A 21,293-nucleotide genomic window follows, 5' to 3' on the forward strand; every position below is an offset into this window, starting at 1 on the left:
TCTTCTTGTATAAAGTTTTTCTATACTTTAGATTATTTTCTTAGATTCTTAGAAATTATTCAGTTCAGTTCAGTTGCTCAGTCGTGTCTGACTCTTTGCGACCCCATGAACCGCAGCACTCCAGGCCTCCCTGTCCATCACCAACTGCCAGAGTCTAACCAGACCCAAGTCCATTGAGTCCGTGATGCCATCCAGCCATCTCATCCTCTGTCATCCCCTTCTCCTCCTGCCCTCAATCTTTCCCAGCTTCAGGGTCTTTTCAAATGAGTCAGCTGTTTGCATCAGGTGGCCAAAGTATTGGAGTTTTTCAGCTTCAGCATCAGTCCTTCCAATGAACACCCAGGACTGGTCTCCTTTAGGATGGACTGGTTGGATCTCCTTGCAGTCCAAGGGACTCTGAAGAGTCTTCTCCAACACCACCGTTCAAAAGCGTTAGTTCTTCAATGCTCAGCTTTCGTTATAGTCCAACTCTCACATCCATACATGACTACTGGAAAAACCATAGCCTTGACTAGACAGACCTTTGTTGACAAAATGATATTATTAGGTCAAAAATTATAAACATCTTTTAACTTCTTGGTATGTAAGCAGTGACCTTTGATTTTATTAATTCTTTGCCAAGGATAGTTTTAAAACATGGCTTTAAGTTATTAGAGTAGTGATCTGTAGTGTTAATTATGGTACTTAGGTAAGCAGCCTTAAAATCTGGCATGAACATTTTATTAGCTTTTAATTCTTTCTCTCTGTACTTCCTCTTCTTTCCAGGTAAACACTCTTCATATTGCCTACTGTAAATTGTTACTGTGTTGGGCAAGTAGGTAAACAAGCAGTGGCATTAGTTTAAGACAGTTGCCACTTGACTGTCATCTGCACTCTTGGAGAGTCAGAAGGGGTAAACTGAAAATACAGATAAAATGGAAAGCACTTTAGTTTTGTTTTAGACCATGTTTGTGGTTCACTCCCCTTGTTTCCACCTTCCTACTTCTAAATGGAATGCTTAACATTAAAGTTTCTCCTTATTGAGGGTAATTCAGAGGTTTGGTGGGTAGTATAAGCAGGTAACCTTGAGATTAATATGGATAATGGCCTCTTGTTTCCTGTGCATCTCTGCACTTACGTCAATTTTGTTGTAGAAGATGGATGTTGATGCATTGCCTCCTTTTGCTCTTGTGCACCTCTACCTCATGCAGCACTTAGCTGTTCAATTTTATAACTCTTGGACATTCTGTAGTAGTTTCACTCACATATGTTTTTTTATTCCCTTGTAAGATTGTAAGTTTCTCTAGGACTTGCCCTCATGTATTCCTACCTTTTTTGGATTCCTTTCTTGACTTTCTCTAAAGAATATTCTCTCCTTTTGTCTTCTCCCTCATTGCTTATTCCCTCTTTAGTAATGGTTTGTGGTTTCATGATAAAAACTTTGTCTTCTCCACTGCTTATAAAGAGTGTAGATTTTGCTTCTGGCTATGATGGAGCAGACTGTCGCAGACGAAAACTCCTGCTGAGAATAACTAGAAAAGCCTGACTTAAAAAAAAGAAAAGATCTATATGAAGGCATTGGTAAGTTGCCAAGGCAGCCAGGACTTCAGACTTTTGTGGATTCTTGGCAAAGGGAGAGTATTGCTATTAAGAAGCAAAAAATCCAGCAGAGCTTTCTTCATGGGGCTAGGGATACAAAAATTATAGTTCAGGGCTGCCAAGCTAACCAGAACTTGAGAGGCCAAAATCCCAGAGAGAAGGGGGGTGCATCTCCCCACCTCCACAGCCTCTCCACCTGCCTTTTTTCTGTTGAGGCAAAGTCTTGGTGCAGGGTAAAAGGCTAAAAAGCTCCACAGAAGGCTAATGAAAAGCAAAGCGGTCTCAGCATTTCTTCATCGTTGAGGAGAAAAGAGTTTAGGACCCTTCCAGGAAGGCAGTCTTGGTAAATACCCTAGACTGGGAGGGCTACCAACTAGGATAGATGTTTTCAAGCTTTACAAAGCCTGCAGCCAACCTTGAATCAGCTCATGTCCTGATTGGATAGTGAAGTGATTTACTCTGAGTCTGACTGCCAGTCACAGAACATGGTGAATCTTTTATAGGAGTACAATATCATCCACAGCCTTTATAGTTTTTCATTGCACAGTAGATGGCATTCTAAAAAAAATTACCATGTAAACCAAGAGACCAGATCGGGAATAAAACCAGACAGTACAGAGAAGGATCCACTGTATGCCAGACACTGATAACTTATTCAGTTAGTCTGAAACTGAAGGACATTTAGGTTGTCTCCACTCTGTAGTATTGTGATTGATCTGCAGGGGATATTCTTGTTCTATATCTTTGTACATATGTATTATCATTAAGATAATGAATACCCATGCTAACTCTGGTCTTTATCAAATTTTTTAATGTATGTGAATCTAATACATAAAAGTATTTTGTTTCAGAAGTTTTTAATAGGACTTCTCTGGCGGTCCAGTGGTTAAGAATCCACCTGCCAACGCAGGGGTCTTGGGTTTGATTCCCGGTCTAGGAAGATTCCATGTGCCCTGGGGCAGCTAAACCTAAGCACCGCACCTACTGAAGCCCACACACTCTAGAGCCCATGGGCTGCAGCTGCTGAAGCTCGAGCACCTTAGAGCCCGTGCTCTGCAACAGGAGAAGCTACCAGAATAAGAAGTCCACACATAGCAATTGGAGAGTAGCCCCCACGTGCAGCAGCCAAGACCCAGTGCAGCCGAAAATGCATAATAAAATAGTAAAAATTAAAAGTTTTTAATATCTTGAGTGAAATTGAGCATATTTTAATGTCATCTGAATTTATTTTTTTCTATAAAAATACATCTGCTGCCTGTACATGTCCTTTTGCCCACTATTATATAGGATTGTTCAGCTTTTTTTTTTCCCATTTTCTTTTTTTTTTAAAAATGTTTAAGAGGTAATGAAGAATAATGGATAAAATCACTGATTCTGGAGCTAGATTGCCTGAGTTTAAATCATAGCTCTTTCACTTACAGCAGTGAGGCTTTGGGCAAATTATATGCTCTGTGCTTCAGTTTCTCTATCTGTAGAATAGGGATAATAGCATCTCCCCATTGGGTCATTAAGAAGATTAGATGAATTAAAAATACATAGAGTGCTTAGAAATGGACCTGGCATAGTGAAAATACTACATAACTGCCAGTCATCAGAATGATGCTGGTGGTGGAGATAGAGATGGAAATTAGCAAAGAGATTTTTTTATTTGCCCAAGGACAAATAACTAGTAAGTGGGAGTGTCCAGATTAGGATCTAGATTTTGGGACTCTTTAAGGCTAGAGTTCTTTTTATTCTTTTTCATTTTGCTGCATTGATAAGAAACTGAACCTACGGGGATAAAAACTCAAGCATAGGTATCTTTGGATTTGAGAGTTATCGGGGTAGTGTCTTCTGAGTATAGTTCAGAGAGGTTCTTTTTCTGATTTTGTATTGAGTGTGGATGCTTTGACAATGACACTTTATTCCTGAGGGTTTGGTACAGTTAGCAAGATACCAGTCTTATAGTTTGTTTTGTTTGTTTGCCTTTATTAATAACCAGTCACACCACCCTAGAGAAGATCCTTTTCAGGAAGGACCATCAAGGAAGTACAGCTGCTCCTACAGTTCACATTAGACCGAAAGCAGTACTCAGCTTTGGTCATTGACCATGGGTGTCTGTCATTTTTAGGGTATTGTAGCCTTACAGAGTTTCTCTTCCTTTTATGCATGGCGCAGTTGACCCTTGAACTTTGCGAGGATTAGAGGCACCGACCCCCTTGCACAGTTGAAAATCTATATGTAGCTTTATGATGGATAAATGGATTCAGCCAACCTTGGATTCAACCTCAGATCATATTCTGTAGTAGGTATTTATTGGAAAAAAAATAAAAATCTGTGTATAAGTGGACCTGTGCAGTTCAAGCATGTGTTGTTCCAGGGTCAACTGTGATTGTCAGAGGACAGGCATTAAAAAGTATTTCCACCACTGGATTCATAAATACTAAGATACTCAACATTCAGTGACACCTGAAATAGTTTCTAGTATTTCTTTTCTGTGAGATGAAGGAAGGGTGAATGGTTGTTTCTGTGCTACTGAAACACTTGGAAAATCCCAGTAGGTTCTGGTGGAGGGATTGGTGGGATTTGGGACTAATTTCTCTGGATTAAGGAGAGTGATGTTGCCTTTTCTGGTTCTTTTGACATCTTGTTGCAGTGCTTCCCCTGCCCTCAAATTTATTTCTTAGAGCAGTTTTAGTTTTACAGCAAAAGTGAGAGGAACGTACAGAGCTATCCCATATGATCCCTGCCCCCACACATACATAGCTACCCCGATTATCACTATCACTCACCAGAATGGTAGCTTTATTACCAAGGATGGATGTACAGTAACACCTCATAAATCCCTCAAATTCCTTAGTTTAACTTACTCAAGGAAGTGGATCAAAAAAGATATTGCTGTGATTTATGTCAAAGAGCGTTCTGTCTGTATTTTCCTCTGAGAGTTTTATAGTGTCCAGCCTTATATTTAGGTCTTTAATACATTTTTAGTTTATTTTTTATATGGTGTTAGTGTTCTAATTTCATTTTTTTTTTTAACATAGAGCTTTACAGTTTTCCCAGCACTACTTACTGAAGAGACTGTTTTCTCTATTGTATAGTCTTACCTTCTTTGTCATAGATTAGTTAGGTGTGTGAGTTTGTTTCTGGGCTTTCTGTCCTGTTCTGTTGATCTGTATTTCTGTTTTTGCAGCTGTACCAGACTGTTTTGATTACTGTAGCTTTGTAGTATAGTCTGAGGTCAGGGAGTCAGATTCCTCCAGCTCTGTTTTATTTCTCAGGATTGCTTGGATTATTTGGGGTCTTTTGTGTGTCCATATAAATTTTAGAACTTTTTGTTCTAATTCTGTGAAAAAATGCCATTGGTAATTTGATAGGGATTGCAGTGAATCTGTAAATTGCCTTCAGTAGTAGAGTATTTATTTCTACCAATCCAAGAACCTGGTATATCCTTCCATCTGTTAGGGTCATCTCTAATTTCTTTCATGAGTGTCTAAAGTTCATTTTTTTTCAAGCACTGAATAATATTCCATTCTCTGGATTATCAGCTTTCAAATATAATAGATAGTTATTTTACCAGCAAAAGTGAGTTTATTTGGGAATAGCCAGAAAAATTGAAATTTAAGATACGCAAACTATGGCAGACTGGAGGCAAATCCAGAGAACAAGGAAGGGGAATTTGCTTTTACAGGGAAAAGAGGGATGTTGGGAAGGGCTGTAATAGCCAAAGAGTCCATGGAGGAAGCTGGGAGTACAAAGTATGGAGGCTTCTCATCGGTTGAGCTGCTGCATGTCTGATTGGTAGAGTTGATTTTCGGTGGAAGGAAGTTTTTTTCTTGCTAGATAGTAAAGTAAGCAACACCTTTCTGTCACAGATACAGGTGTATCAATTCAGTCGCTCAGTCGTGTCTGACTCTTTGCAGCCCCATGAATCGCAGCACGCCAGGCCTCCCTGTCCATCACCAACTCCCGGAGTTCACTCAGACTCACTTCCATCGAGCCCATGATGCCATCCAGCCATCTCATCCTCTGTCATCCCCTTCTCCTCCTGCCCCCAATCCCTCCCAGCATCAGAGTCTTTTCCAATGAGTCAACTCTTCGCATGAGGTGGCCAAAGTACTGGAGTTTCAGCTTTAGCATCATTCCTTCCAAAGAAATCCCAGGGCTGATCTCCTTCAGAATGGACTGGTTGGATCTCCTTACAGTCCAAGGGACTCTCAAGAGTCTTCTCCAACACCACAGTTCAAACGCATCAATTCTTTGGCGCTCAGCCTTCTTCACAGTCCAACTCTCACATCCATACATGACCACAGGAAAAACCATAGCCTTGACTAGATGGACCTTAGTCGGCAAAGTAATGTCTCTGCTTTTGAATATGCTATCTAGGTTGGTCATAACTTTTCTTCCAAGGAGTAAGCGTCTTTTAATTTCATGGCTGCAGTCACCATCTGCAGTGATTTTGGAGCCCCCCAAAATAAAAAGTCTGACACTGTTTCCACTGTTTCCCCATCTATTTCCCATGAAGTGATGGGACCAGATGCCATGATCTTCGTTTCTGAATGTTGAGCTTTAAGCCAACTTTTTCACTCTTCTCTATCACTTTCATCAAGAGGCTTTTAGTTCCTCTTCACTTTCTGTCATAAGGGTGGTGTCATATGCATATCTGAGGTTATTGATACTTCTCCCGGCAACCTTGATTCCAGCTTGTGTTTCTTCCAGTCCAGCGTTTCTCATGGTGTATTCTGCATAGAAGTTAAATAAGCAGGGTGACAATATACAGCCTTGACGTACTCCTTATAGCTCTTCCTAGTTGGAGTAACTGACAGATACAGAGGGATATGAGCACTCCCCCTACAGGCCTGTCCCTACTCTAATTTTGGCTGAGTTTTCTTTGATTATTAATAATTTCACAGTATGTACCTCAGTTTATTTATCCATTTACTTACTGAAGGATATTTTGGTTGCTTCCAAAGTTTGGCAGTTATGACCAAAAGTACTATCAATAGTTATTCACAGGTTTTTGTGTGGATGTAAGTTTTTAACTCATTTAGGTAGATATCAAGGAGTGCAATTGCTGGATTGTATTGCAACCCACTCCAGTATTCTTACTTGGAGAATTCCATGGGCGGAGGAGCCAGATGGGTTATAAGTCCATAGGGTCACAAAGAGTCGGACATGACTGAAGTAACCTACACACACATACACAAACACACACACACGGTAAAAATATGTTTAGGTTTGTAAGAAATTGCCAGATTGCCTTCCAAAGTGACTCTTTCATTTTGAATTCCTACCAGCAATGAATGAGAATTCTTGTTGCTCCACATCCTCACCAACATTTGGTATTGTCAGAGATTTGGGTTTTAGTGCTTCTAATTAGGGATGTAGTGTGTGTATGCGCGCTTAGACTCTTTGTGACCCTTTGGACTGTGTCCGTCAGGCTCCTCAGTCCATGGGATTCTGCAGGCAAGAATACTGGAGTGGGTTGCCATTCCCTCCTCCAGGAGATCTTCCTGACCCGAGGAATTATCCTGACCTAGGGACTGAACCTGCATCTCCTGTGTCTCCAGCATTGCAGGCGGATTTTTTACCTGCTGAGGCATAACATTGTGTAGCAGCATCTTGTTTTAATTTGTAATTCCCTAATGACATATGATGTTGGGCATTTTTTTTTCATTTGCCTTTTTTGATACATCTTCTTTACATTAAACCTTCTTTGATGAGGTGTCTGTTAAGGTCTTTGCCCATTAAAAAAAAATCAGGTTGTTTTCTGATTAAGTTTTGATGTTCTTTGTTTATTTTGGATAACAGTCATATCAAATACATCTGTTGCAAATGTTTTCTTCAAGTCTGTGGCTTTTCTTCTCATTGTCTTTTGCAGAGCAGAAATTTTTAATTTAATGAAGTCTGTCTTATGAATTACTTATCTTATGAATCATGTCTTTTATATTTTATCTAAAAAGGCATCACGTTACCAAATCATGTAGATTTTCTCCTGTTGCTCTCCTTTTTTGATAGTATTGCAGTCATTGCAACCATAGTTTCAGCTTTTGGAGTGGAGGGAGTTGATATGACTCTAGAAAGGTAGAGGGAAGTAAAGAGAAAATTAAGAAAAGTTAAGTCCCACATCAGCAGATAGGAACTATTTTTTTGTTGTTAAATTAGTATTCTTTCTGTACTAAAATTCAGGGAACCTGAAAGGTTAATCATGATTGATAAATATCTTAGTATAATTAAAATGTTAAGTGTATACATGTTCTCCAGTAACCTTTAAGAGGCATTGTAAATGACTTTGATTTAAAAGAGGAGATTTTCATTTCTCTGACCTTTTTTCCTGCTTCATTTCTCATAATAGTCCAGGTGGATTGAAACCATATTTCATAAGGCTTCTAAGAAATTATTTTGATATTATAGCTATACTTACGTAAGTTTAAATCCTAATAGCACTTTTACCCATTATATAATAGAGTATTTCAGAATTTAGAGAAACCTATTGAGTAGTAAATGAAAATGAGATAAGAAGATTATTACAGGCATACCTTGGAGAGGCTGAGAATTTGGTTCCAGACCACCATAATAAAGTGAATACTGCAATAAAGCAATAAAACCAAAGTTTTTGGTTTTCCAGTGCCCATAAAAGTTCGTTTTATACTACACTGTAGTCTGTTAAGTGGGCAGTAGCATCATGGTTTGAAAAACAGTGTACATACCTTAATTTAAAAATACTCATCATCATCTGACCATAACAAGGTGGTCATAAACCTTCAATTTGTAAAAACCACGATACCTGTCAAGTGTAAGAAAGTGAAGCACCATAAAGCCAGATAAGCCTGTGCTGAATCATTCACTCGAGAAGTTAATCTCATTTCTCCAGCAGAAACTGAGATCTGATGAGATTTTAATCCATGCCTTGTGTGTCTGTGTCTCAGGAGGGCTCCAAGACACTGCCCCCTCGCCCCCCCGCAGGCTTGATGATTCACTAGCAGTGCCCCCAGGACTCAGCATATAGTCCCAGTCGTGGCTGTGATTCACTGCAGTGAAAGGATACAGATTAAAATCAACAAAGGGAAAAGGAATATTGGACAGAGTCCAGGGGAAACCAGGCTTAAGCTTCTAGAATTCTCTCTCAGTTGAGTCTCACAGGACATGCTTATTTCCCCCAGCAACAAGTTGTGTCTGCACGTGTTAAATGGTGTGAACCAGGGAAGCTTCTTAGAGGCTTATTGCCCAAAGTTTTTATTAGGGGCTGATCATATAGGGACTGTCTGCCTAACATGTTTCAGAATTCCAGAATCCCATCAGGAAAAAAGGTATTCAGCATAACTACATAGTTTATGCAGACAGTTAGGTAACAGTGAGCCTGTACCTAATCAGGGTGCCTGAGAACTCTCCCAAAATCTTCCTAGCCACCAGTTAAGGGCTAACCCTGTACTCAAGCCTTAAGATAGGCAGTTAGGCCTGCTATTGTTGTCTTTTCTGCATTGTGTGTGTGTATATGTATATAGCATTTAGCATGTGATGCTCTTATTAAATGTTAGCTGCTTTTATTATAGGGATTCTTCATTGATTACTGCTACTACTAAATGTGATCCTCTGCATTCCTGTGAAGTAGATTTGGCCAGTATTTTAATTTCCATTTGATAGATGAGACCAAGGCAAAGAGAATCTTTGATATATCTAGATACTCTCACTTAACTGACAGAGCAGGTGTCAGAACCTAATATGTTCTTGTTGTAAGCCAGTAGGGAAGAAAAAAATTATTTTTGCCTTGGAATAGGAAAAGGCTTAAATATTTAAGTTAATGTCACATTGGACCAGTTCATGACCTTTTATGCTTAACTGTTTTTGTATTCAAGAATTACTTTGTTGACTGTGTAATTTTTTGAACTTTCGGGCATGATGCCAGTTAATGAAGCACAGTTCTGTTGGGAGAAGTTGCAAAAAGTGACTGTTTAGCATTTTTTATCTTTAAAGCATCGATTCATTAATCTTAATCCAACAGTAAGATAATCTATATCAGTACTAATCTTGGTAAGTAGAAATTAATCCTACCCTTGTCATTACCGTTTACCCTCAAATGAGTCAAGTCAAGGCATAGGAATATTTTGTCAGTATGCTGAGTTCTTACTTGGCCTTATATATGAACTTTGAGATTTCTTAGTAAGTATCCCAAAGTGAATTTAACTTTTCATATAATAAATGTATCAAAGCAGTTGGGTAATTATCTTCGTTTCTCTTAAGTTGTACTTGCAAATAAACAAGACCGAACTACCATATCTTAATCTCGTCAATACGAGAGGCAGTTTTATAGTTATTAGATTCTACTGCATGCCACTCTACTGTCTGAAAATAGTTTACAAAGTGTTTTCACTTTCATTATATTCATTTGATCCTCATACTTGGCTGTCGTAGTAGGTATTTTTCTGATTTTTAGAAGAGGAAGTTAAGACTGACTTACTTATCTGAGACTCTGGAAGTTTTTAAGTTTGGGATCAGGCTTTTAATTTTATATTATTTACACTATATAATAAAGATGTTAGGCTCTTTGGGCATTTTCTTCTAAATGCCATCAAGAATTGTTTTAAAGAAAACAAATTCTCTAACAGTAAGTAAAAATTATAATCATTTTTATTAGTCTGTCACTAAAGTATTTTTGGTCCCTTGTGTTGGATAGTAGACTTATTAAAAGCCTGAATAAGAGTATGCTCCTTATGTTGCTTCCAAATAAAAATATAGATTTAGAATTTTTAAAAGTAGATATGAGAAGGCTTACACTTAGTACCAGAAGAAACTGTGATAGAATTTGTTACTATATTTTGGCCCGAGGAAGGTCTTTCCAAATATGATGCAAAATGCAAAAGTCATAAAGGAGAAGTTTGGTTAATATAACTACACAAAAATCACCACTGTAAGCAAAGTCGAGACAGATGATAAACTGAGAAAAGTATTGCTCTTCATGTGACACAAGGGTAATTTTTCTTACATACAGCTTTAACAAATCTGGAAGAAGAAGTTAACTCCAACAAGAGTAAAGGAAATGTATATACTTTTCATATCAAAGGAAATGTAAATTACTCAAATATATGAAAAGTACTCAGTTTCATTCATTAAGCACATAAGGTACAGAATTTCACCAATTAGATTGGAAAAGCTAAACAATTTCAGCACTCATTGTGCTTTCAAAGGTGTGAGGAAATTGCAGTCTCATGCATCACTGTGGGGACTATAATTGTGCACAGGCTTTATGAAGGGGGATTTGGTATTGTCTGCCAAAATTACAGAAGCACATATTCTTTGACTTAGAGCAGTTCTGATTCCAGCAACTTAATCTATGGATATACTTGTAGATACGCAAAACAATTCATATGCAAGATCACTCATTGTAATGTTGTTTTAATAGTTACTGGAGATTTAAAGTCACTTCATACCTCTAATTTGGTCCTCATTTTTATCCTTAGGAGTGATTTGTCTTCTCTCTCTTTTTTTTCCTTAACCAGTTTTGAGTTTTGCTTCTGAATCATCTCATAGTACCATGTGAAAAATAGTCAGCCTGTAGTTGTTAGTTTGTTTTTTTTTAACTTTTTATTTTATATTGGCTTCCCTGGTAGCTCAGTTGGTAAAGAATCTGCCTGCAGTGCAGAAGACGAGAGTTTGATTCCTGAGTCGGGAAGATCCCTTGGAGAAGGAAACGGCAACTCACTCCAGCATTCTTGCCTGGAAAAAAATCCCGTGAATGAAGGAGCCTGGTGGGCTACAGTTCATGGGGTCGCTAGAGTTGGGCATGACATAGCGACTAAACCACTTATATTGGAGCTAATTAACAATGTTGTGGTAGTTTCAGGTGGACAGCCATACGTATACATGAATCCATTCTCTCCCAAACTCCCCTCCCAGTGGTGGTTATCAGTAGAAGTCTACTCTGGCAGAAAAGGAATTTATTGAGAAAGAATATTGGGTAAGCTAAAGTTATCAGCCAGGTAGCTACAGAACTTGGCTTGGAAAATGGCAGTTAAATCCAAGAGCAAAGTCTGTATAATATGAATTCTTTGAAAATTTTTATAACTTCTTTGAGACCTAGTGTGTGTTTAATTGTTCCTTGTTGCTTTAAGGAATATATATTTTGTTCATTGAATTCATAAATACATAATCAAGTTTGTTAACTTTATTGTTCAATTTTTCTGTATTTTTATTACCTTTGCTCTGCCTGATCTGTTTTGAATTGGGATATGTTAAAATTTTTTACTATAATTTTGGATTTATTAGTTTCTCTTATAGTCTTATTGTTTTGTTCTGTGGTAGGTTCATACAAGTTCATAATTATTGTATCTTCTTGATGAGTTCATTTTTTCATCATATATAGTTTCCGTCTTTATACCTTAATTCTTTTTCTCTTAATTTTGCCATGTACTAGTTCTGTGGTCTTGGGGAAGTCATTAACCCCTCATTTTCCTTATTGTAAAATGGTTATAATACCTGCTTTGCAAAGTTTCTGTGAAGATTCACTGAGAAAATGTATATGAAATATTGTTCAGGAATAAGTTCTTCATAAATGGGTTAAAAATATTTTCCTTTTTTTTGTCTTAAGGGTTTTGCTTTTCTCTTCCCTTTCCACTGCTCTTTTAGAGCACCTGCTTTTGAATACTATTTGCCTATAATTAGAAATGTTCTTAAGCGATATGATTAAGATAGTCATCAGGAGTTTATTTTTTAAGTGGATGAAGGTGATGGAATGTTTTCCTCCCAAGCCCTGGGTCTAATAATTCTCTCCTGTTTGGCACAGCTTTAAGTTCCTGTTTTCCGCATCTGCATTAGGTCCAGTGTTTCTGTCTAAGGGTCTTCCACATTTCTCTGGTGTAAATGAGTCTTTCTAAAGTAGTTGAGACAACTGAAAAAGGATGAAAGTCACCTTTTTGAGGAGCCCACTTTTCTACAACAGATATTATCAACCTGAATGGATGTAGAATTATTAGTAAGTCTTAAATACCATGTTTAAGTCACTAAATATATACATGGGGGTGTATAGAAGTGTCATGTACATGTAAGAAGGCTGAAGTGTGTGTTTTCTCCTTCCTTTTTATAGCATTTAGGACTTACCGTTTATTTGTTCCTAAGTTGGATTTTTATTTTTTATATAACCAATGTGTATTGTGTGCCTCTTGTGGGTCTGGAATCTCGGATTTAAAACTATATATAGAGAAGAGAAGAACACAGAATTTCAGCCGAGAAAGCAACATAAAAGGTTTAGAAATATGTGGCATATATATTGTAATTAGGTAGTCAAGAGTTGAGAGAGACAGTGCTTTAGAAAGATGACGTTGTGACCAGTCTCTGGAAGACCTTCAGTGACATTGAAGAGTTTTGACTTTATTCTATAGGCTGATCAAAACTGCTGAAGGCTTTGAGGATAAAAAAAAAATCAGAGTATTTACTGAAAATATTTATAGGTTGTACTCTGTTGGCAGTGTTGAAAAAGAAGTAGAAACAGTATGAGTAAAACGTTAGCTTAAAAATGTCACTTGGTAATATTTAACTGAGAACTTTAAAAAAAAAATTAAGTAAATAACTTTTTGCCGTGCCAGTGACGCAGTGTGCGGGATCTTAGTTTCTGGGTCAGGAGTCAAACCTGCACCTCCTTCAGTGGAAGCACAGAGTCTTACTCACTGGACTGACAGGGAAGTCCCGAACTAAGAGCTTTAAATATAGTTTTCCTTGAGGTCTTTTACCATGTTACCTTTATCAGTGAGACCCTTCAGACCACTCTGCGTACTGTTTTTTCCTTCCATCTTATGTTGTGTTCCTTCATAGCCCTTAGTACCATCAGCGGTATTATACACACACACTTGTCTGTTTCCCTCCACAATCTTGTAAGCTCCATGATAGCAAGGACTTTATTTTTTCAGTGCTTCTCCCCGGTGCTTAGGACTGTGCCTGGTTTATACCCTTTAATGAGTATTGGTTAAATGAATGAATGAATTTTCAAATTGTGGGAAGATGACCACAGTTTTTATGTGGTTTATGATGTAGGACAAGATCTTGGTTCGTTCCTAGAAGGTTCTGTTAAAATGTGTTTTCTTTTCTCATTTCTCCAGAGTTTATATTCAGAGCACCAATCAAATTAAGCAAGCCTGGGGAATTCCGTGAGGAATATGAAAGCCTGAAAAAGGTATAGTATACATATTATTATGCCATTCATTTTCTTAAAGTAAATTGGAATAATGACAATAAAGAGTACTTAGTGGAAGTTTAAATTTAATAGGTAATTTAAAAATTGATAACGTAGAACCTGTCTGCATTATAGCAAACAGATGATAATGTAGCTCACAGAGCGTATCATATACCTGCCACAGTAACTGGCTACCAGGAGAGGAGTTCTTGGCATTTAAATGTTAGTTAAAAGCTAACATTTAACCTTTAGTAATAATAGCTTGTATTATTTTTCATTATCTTATAAGGTTACTCTAATTACGTGTGTTCTGTAAGAACTGTAACTTAGACTGATAAAGGGGTAGTGGAATAATTTTCTAGTTAGAGAACATTTACCATCGGGAAAGCTTTTAGCTGTGTCCACATCATCTTATTTTTGATGTTTTCAAGCTAATAGTCTGGGAATCATTTGGAAAATTAAAACTTCAAAAAGTCTGATTATAAGAAGTATAAGATTTGTATTATCCTTCCCCGGCCTTCTCCCTGAACCACCATCCCTTACCTAAGATCATAATGGTTAGATAATCACTCTACATGTAAATGTTTAATATTTTATAAAGACAAATAACCCACTTAATCTGAATCGGACATCATCGTAAAGCAGAGGCAAGACAATATTATTGTGGCATTTTAGACTGAATGAAAGGTCATGTTAAAGAGAAAGAGAAGCGAAAAAAGACTGTGCTTAATTACTATATATTTGATCTTTCCTTTTAAATGAGAGTGTCAAATGTTGACATGGACCCACTTGCTCCTTTTATATTAGAGTTGTGAGTTTTTTGTTTTTCATTTTAAATCAGTTACAAAGCTTTTTTCTACATAGAAAGTAATTGTTCTCAGGGGCTACATGAAGAGAACCACAGATTTCTTTTAAATAAGATTCCAGAATATGCAGATATTTAGTTTTAATGCAACTTTTTAGAAATTTGGAGAATATGGAAATTTTAAAGCTACCAGCTTGAATATAATGAGAAAATAAGGACTCAGAGGTAGAAAAAAGAAGTAAAGCAGAAGGCATAGTAAGTGTAGAGATTTTTTATAAACCTTAGTAGAGAGAAAGAAACCTTGGAGAACTATCCTTTTGTTCCTGTTAGGAGGGAGGGACAGAAAAAATAGTTTTAAAAGTGACTGATAGCATAATGTTGTTGAGTGAAGCCATGACAATCTCATTCTGTATAAACTGGATTGGAATTGAAAAGCACTCACCTATGTCATTGTGTTGAATAAATTTAGCCATAGAGTCTCCCTGCCCCCCTTCCCCAAGTACCCAAGTTATCCTTCACCCATTGTATTATCTGGAAAATGGAAATCCAAGTTGTAGAACCAAATTATAGCGGATACGCCACCATTGTGGCATAACCATACAGTGGAATACTATTCAGCAACAAAAAGGAATGGAACATTGACATGTGCTACCAAATAGATGAACCTGGAAGAGATGCTCAGTGAAAGAAATCAGATGAAAGAAACCACATATTGTATGTTTCTATTTATAGAAAATGTATAGAATAGACAAAAGTGTAGAGACAGTAGATTAATGCTGATTGAGTAGAGGTGGGAATGGGGGTTAACAGTAAATGGGCATGGAGATTTTATTGCAGCGATAAAGGTTTCTAAAACTGATTTATGGTATGTTCCATAACTTGGTAAATTTACTAAAGATCATTGAATTATATATTTGAAATGGATGAATTATATAACATGTAAAAATAATGCCTCCATAAAGTAAAAAAATTAAGATACTAGACGTTTGGATGGAGAACTTGATAAAAAAGATGTCTTTTAGAATGCTTATTTTCTGAAACAAAACAAATATATAATTATCTAGATGAATCCCTAGGGAAGGGAGATATTTAAAAGTTTTTACTGAGCAAGTGATGGAAATTAATTCTACACAACTCATTACTAATTTGATGTACAATACACTTTGCTTAGTATACTTTATTATTTTGTTTAAATGACAGTAAAACCTTTATAAAGGCTATAAAAAAGTTATCAGGAAGTTTTATTCCCCTGATTCTAGGTCTTTTAAAAGATGTTTGCTTGTAATCATAGATCCTTCTACCCATGGTGTAGTGTTATGCTTACTGAGGTTGCTATGAGTGTTTAAATTTTATGATTCTATAAATAGGTTTATATTTCTAAATATGTTTAAAATTTTCTTCCTGTCATGTGTTATAGCTAATTTTGTCTTTTTCATGCAAAAATATGCAGAGCAAACTGTGAAAGTTCTTCTTTTTTTATTTTCCACTCTCTTCCCCAGAGATACCTAGCATCAACTGTTTCGTGTATATCCTAGATTTTTAATGTACTTACACACACACACTCACATATGCTTTAGTCTTTTTCAGTATAAATGAGATCGTGATGTATATTCATTTATTCAGCAAATATTTATTATGTCCTTACTGTGTGCCAAGTACTAGGGATATGATGCTAGAAAAGACACCCAAGGTTCTTGCTGTCAAGGAGATTCCATTCTAGTGGGAAAGATGAACAGTAAATAAGCAAAAAAGTATTTAATATATATTAATAAAGTAAGGTAGGAAGAGTTACAGGGGAGTGGAAGGGAAACTTGAGACACAAAACGACTGTTTTTAATACAGGGATCAGGGAAAATGTCAGAGAAGGCAACATTTGAGTTGCTACCTGGAAGGGGTGAGGGAGCAAGCCAAGTAAAGTTGTGAGGAGAGAGCATTCCCAGCAAAGGAAACAGCAAATACACAGGCCCTGAGATGGAAACAGGTTTTCCTTGTTAAAGGAACACCTTGGCTGGAACAGTAAAGCGTCTGTCTACAATGCGGGAGACCCGGGTTCGATTCCTGGGTTGGGACGATCCCCTGGAGAAGGAAATGGCAGTCCACTCTAGCACTCTTGCCTGGAAAATCCATGGACAGAGGAGCCTGATAGGCTACAGTCCATGGGGTTGCAAAGAGTCAGACACGACTGAGCGACTTCTTCACTTGGCTGGAACTGAGTGTACAAGTTGTGGATGGAAGTGCGATATGGGGATTTGGTATGATGTGAGTTGCGAGAGAGAGGAGGGCCATATCAGAGACCACCTAGTTGCCTGGTAAGGACCCTAAGTTTATTTCAAGTGTGATGGGAAGCCAGTAATATGATCTTCCTTATATCTGCCTGCAATGCAGGAGACCCCAGTTCGATTCCTGGGTCAGAGAGATCCACTGGAGAAGGGATAGGCTACCCACTCCAGTATTCTTGGGCTTCCCTTGTGGCTCAGCTGGTAAATAAGCCGCCTGCAATAATGGAGACCTGGGTTCTATCCCTCAGTTGGGAAGATACCCCATAGAAGGGAAAGGCTACCCATTCCAGAATTCTGGCCTGGAGAATCCTATGGACCAGTCGGACATGCCTGAGTGACTTTCGCTTTCATACTTTTAAACGGTCTCTATTTGCCTTGTGGGGAATAAACTGTAATGGGGCTAGGAATTAGGAATTGTACTTACTATCAATAGTAGAGACTCCAGTATTCTTGGGCTTTCCTGGTGGCTCAGATGGTAAAGAATTCACCTGCAGTGCAGGAGACCTGGGTTCGATCCTTGGGTCGGGAAGATTCCCTGGAGGAGGAAATGGCAACCCACTCCAGTATTCTTGTCTGGAGAATCCCATGGACTGAGAAGCCTGGCAGGCTACAGTCCATGGGGTCGCAAAGAGTAAGACACGACTGAGCAACTAAGCGGAGCAGTAGAGACCCCAACATAATGACTCAAATAAATTAGGAGTTTTATTTTTTCAAGTAACAAAAAAGCTGGAGGTAAACTGTCCAGGACTGATAGGCAGCTCTAGGACATCAGAGGTTCAGGGTCCTTTTGTTTTTCTGTTTAGACATCTTTTAGTGTGCCTGTCTCCTTGTGGTGTGAGATAGTTGATCCTTCTCTAGAACTCCATCTAGATAGAAGGTAAGGCAGAAGGGCATATGTCAGCTAAATTTGGTCTTTTAAAGAGCTTTCTCCAAAGCCCCACCCAGTGACTTCGCCTATATTTTGTAGTTCAGTGTCACAGACTCCCTGTGGCTGTCAGGAAAGCTGGGAAACACAGTGTTTTAGCTGGGTACATTAGCTTCCTCAGTAAAATTAGGATTCTTTTAGTAAGAAATGAAAAAATGAATACTGGGTAGGCAGCTAGCTGTCTCTGCCTCATGGGACAAAAATGGAAACAAGACCAATTAGAACACGGAGTAAGCAATGGGTTGGGTTTAGCCAGGATTCGTAAGTATGCTAAGAAGCATGAGAGGGAGTGGTGCAGTGGGCCTGAAGGTGTATGCGAGGAAGTTGTAACTTTGGACTGTGGTTACTTTAAAAAGGTTGGTTGAGGAAGGAATTGAGAACATGAGGGGCATGGTGGGCAGTGAGAGTGGTAGAGTTGGTGGACTGGAAGTTTTGACGGTGATGAAGAATTATGAAAGTAGGGTGACTAGCATATTAGTGAAGCTGGAAACCTAGAAGCAGCAGTCTAAATGTAAGAGGCTTAAATGTGATGCTGAGACGTAGTTTTAGTTATTGAGCATGACAGTTTGGGGTATGATTATGGGAGGAGGTAACTGAGATAGGATGGAAGAAAAGATTTATCTGGAAGGAAGTGAAGAACCTGAGAGAAAATACTGCTATTGAAATCTTCAGGAATGATCACTGGAGCATCTGGGCAGAAACTTGGGTGCTGAGGTTTTCTGTGAATAAGGGAAGTTGACAGGCAAAGTAGGTGACTACCCCAGAGAAGGGTTTTGAGTGTTACAGTCTAATGGTAAAGACTTCAAAGAACCTAGGAGTTTTGAGGAAAGATATGATCTATTCTGTAGCCAGTTTTTTTTTTTTTTTTTTTTTTTCTGATGGTATGTTTTTTTTGTATGTGTGGATGGGAAGCAAGTGCTTTCATACAGGTACTTTTTTCATACCGAATGATACTTCATAGTGTGGATGAGGCGTACGTAATTCATTTAACCACTAATCATTTAAATTGTTTCCCATTTTCCCCAATTTTGAAGAGATGTTGCACTAAACATGTGTGAATATGTCTGAGCAAATGTTAAGTTAGATTCCTAGAAGTGAAAGTGTGGGTCAAGTGGTATATACACTTTGTATTTTGGTGGATATTAAAAAGACTTTTTCAACCTAACTCATCAACAGTAAAAAAGAGTCCCTTTTCATTATTTTTAATATTTTGCTCTCTCCTGAATGAAATATCTCATTGTTTTCATTTACATTTCCTGAATTACTAGAGAGGAGGAGCATCTTGTGCTTACTGGCCATTTCTTTTTTGTGTGTGTGTGAATTGCTTATTTAGCAATTTCACACCTTTAAGTGCGAAAACTAGTTCCATCTTCTGCATATTTGTGATCTTGTTTGCTAATGGCATGCTATTTTTTTTCTGTACTTTTATAGATCTGTTCCATTAAAGAGAAGTTTCCTGACATTTCATGTTGTTTTAAGCAGAAGGAGAATATTAGAATGTGCTCAGCCCTCCATCTTGTTGCATTGATTGGGGAAAGAATTTTGTTATCCCTGTGTTGGGAGCTTCCCCTGAAGGAGGGCATGGCAACCCACTCCAGTATTCTTGTGTGGAGAATCCCATGGACAGAGGAGCCTGGCAGGTTACAGTCCTTCGGATTGCAGAGAGTGTGATCCTACTAAAGTGAATGAGCACAGGGGAAAGATTAAGGAAGCACCAAGAGGCCAGAGGTCCTACAACTCTCACAAATTATTTGTGTAGTCTACTGTCATTGGGTGGTATACCATTTTACCAATTTAGATAAGAAAATGAGACAATTATGGATGCACAAGCTTCTAATTTTTTAAGTGCCACTGGGACTACTGTGCTGGGATCATCTGTGGGTGGTGTGGCACTGTACGTGTGAGGGGTGGGTACTGTAGGAGGTCATGGTGACTTGCAGGGTTCTGCACTTCATGTTCAAAGTGGAAAACCATTTCCTAACGGCATTTCTATCATGATGTCCTGGCAATGAAGGCCTTAATGATGGGAAATGAAGTAAAACGATGGATGGATTTGGACCTGAGGCTGATCATTTTGTTGTAGAACTGACTTACAATTAGGGCATCGGAGACTAAAAACTTGACAATGACTTCGTGATTATCACACTCGCTTCTAGCCAGTTCAGTTCAGTCGCTCAGCCGTGTATGACTCTTTGCGACCCCGTCGAACTGCAGCATCCCAGGCCTCCCTGTCCATCACCAACTCCTGGAGTTTACTCAAACTCATATCCATTGAGTCGGTGATGCCATCCAACCATCTCATCCTCTGTCGTCCCCTTCTCCCTCTTTCAGTCTTTCCCACCATCAGGGTCTTTCCAATGAGTCAGTTCTTCACATCAGGTGGCCAAAATATTGGGAGTTTCAGCTTCAGCATCAGTCCTTCCAATGAATATTCACCACTGATTTCCTTTAGGATGGATTGGTTGGATCTCCTTGTAGTCCAAGCGACTCTCAAGAGTCTTCTCCAACACCACAGTTCAAAAGCATCAGTTCTTCGGTGCTCAGCTTTCTGTATAGTCCAACTCTCACATCCATTCATGACGACTGGAAAAACCATAGCTTTGACTCTATGGACCTTTGTTGGCAAAGTAATGTCTCTGCTTTTTAATATGCTGTCCAGGTTGGTCATAACTTTCCTTCCAAGGAGCAAGTGTCTTTTAATTTCATGGCTGCAGTCACCATCTGCAGTGATTTTGGAGCCTAAGAAAATAGTCTGTCACTGTTTCAATTGTTTCCCTCTCTATTTGCCATGAAGTGATGGGACTGGATTCCATGATCTTAGTTTTCTGAATGTTGAGTTTTAAGCCAACTTTTTCACTCTTCTAGCCAGGCCGTCAACAATGCCAGGAAGCTGGAGTGGCCATTCAATGAGGTTGCAGAAGGTGTTTTTGAAACCAAAGCCCCTGGAGGATATAAATTCTGTTTGCAGAACTGCAGTCCACCGCAGACAGATCCTATATTAAAAGTAACTCTTCCAGAGTCTGATCTTGAGAAGTCCTTTGGCTGCTGGTATAATTTAGTAGGAATGAAAGTTTATGAAAAAGATGAAAAGAAGCAGAGGACTTTGTTGGGCTCTGCTGATAACCAGTGTAAGCTGGAGCTATAGAACATCTAGGAGGCAGTGATCTTGCAGCAGCTTTTGGACAAATTGCCTTTTCTTGCCCCTAGAAAGAGTTGTCAGAAGACTTGATAAAATGGGAGAACCGGGGGATTCTGACTTTCTCTTGTGAGTCTGGACACTCTAGGGAAAGCAACAGTGCAAGTGATCATTCTGCCTGGCCCTGATGGACATGAAATTTGCTTTGTGGGAGATGAAGCATTTTGAAAACTCTAAAAGATGGATCCAGAGAGAAGCAGATTATTGGATGATGCCATGGCAGAAGATGAAAATGATGAATGGTTTGCTTCACAAAATAAAACAAGGCTTCAGGTTAACTGAAGACATCATGTGTAACAAGCATTAGTGTTTCCTGTTTCAACACTTGTGAGGCCTAATGCATGCATTATGTGATAAATGCTCTCATA

The 21,293-nt window shown here is 38.4% G+C and overlaps 1 protein-coding gene and 1 pseudogene across 1 annotated transcript in view; both read left to right on the forward strand.

The window, feature by feature from the left end:
* The window catches only part of RNF169 (ring finger protein 169), an 88,175-nt gene that overhangs the window by 20,177 nt on the left and 46,705 nt on the right, over window positions 1–21,293 (forward strand). Inside the window, exon 2 of the mRNA XM_069553091.1 lies at window positions 13,647–13,720. Coding sequence (XP_069409192.1) covers window positions 13,647–13,720 — 74 coding nt within the window. The remainder of the gene's footprint in view (window positions 1–13,646; window positions 13,721–21,293) is intronic.
* Window positions 18,111–21,279, forward strand: LOC138421014 (glyoxalase domain-containing protein 4 pseudogene; annotated as a pseudogene).

The sequence above is a fragment of the Ovis canadensis genome, chromosome 15 (assembly GCF_042477335.2).
Source record: "Ovis canadensis isolate MfBH-ARS-UI-01 breed Bighorn chromosome 15, ARS-UI_OviCan_v2, whole genome shotgun sequence".
Lineage (NCBI taxonomy): Eukaryota > Metazoa > Chordata > Mammalia > Artiodactyla > Bovidae > Ovis > Ovis canadensis.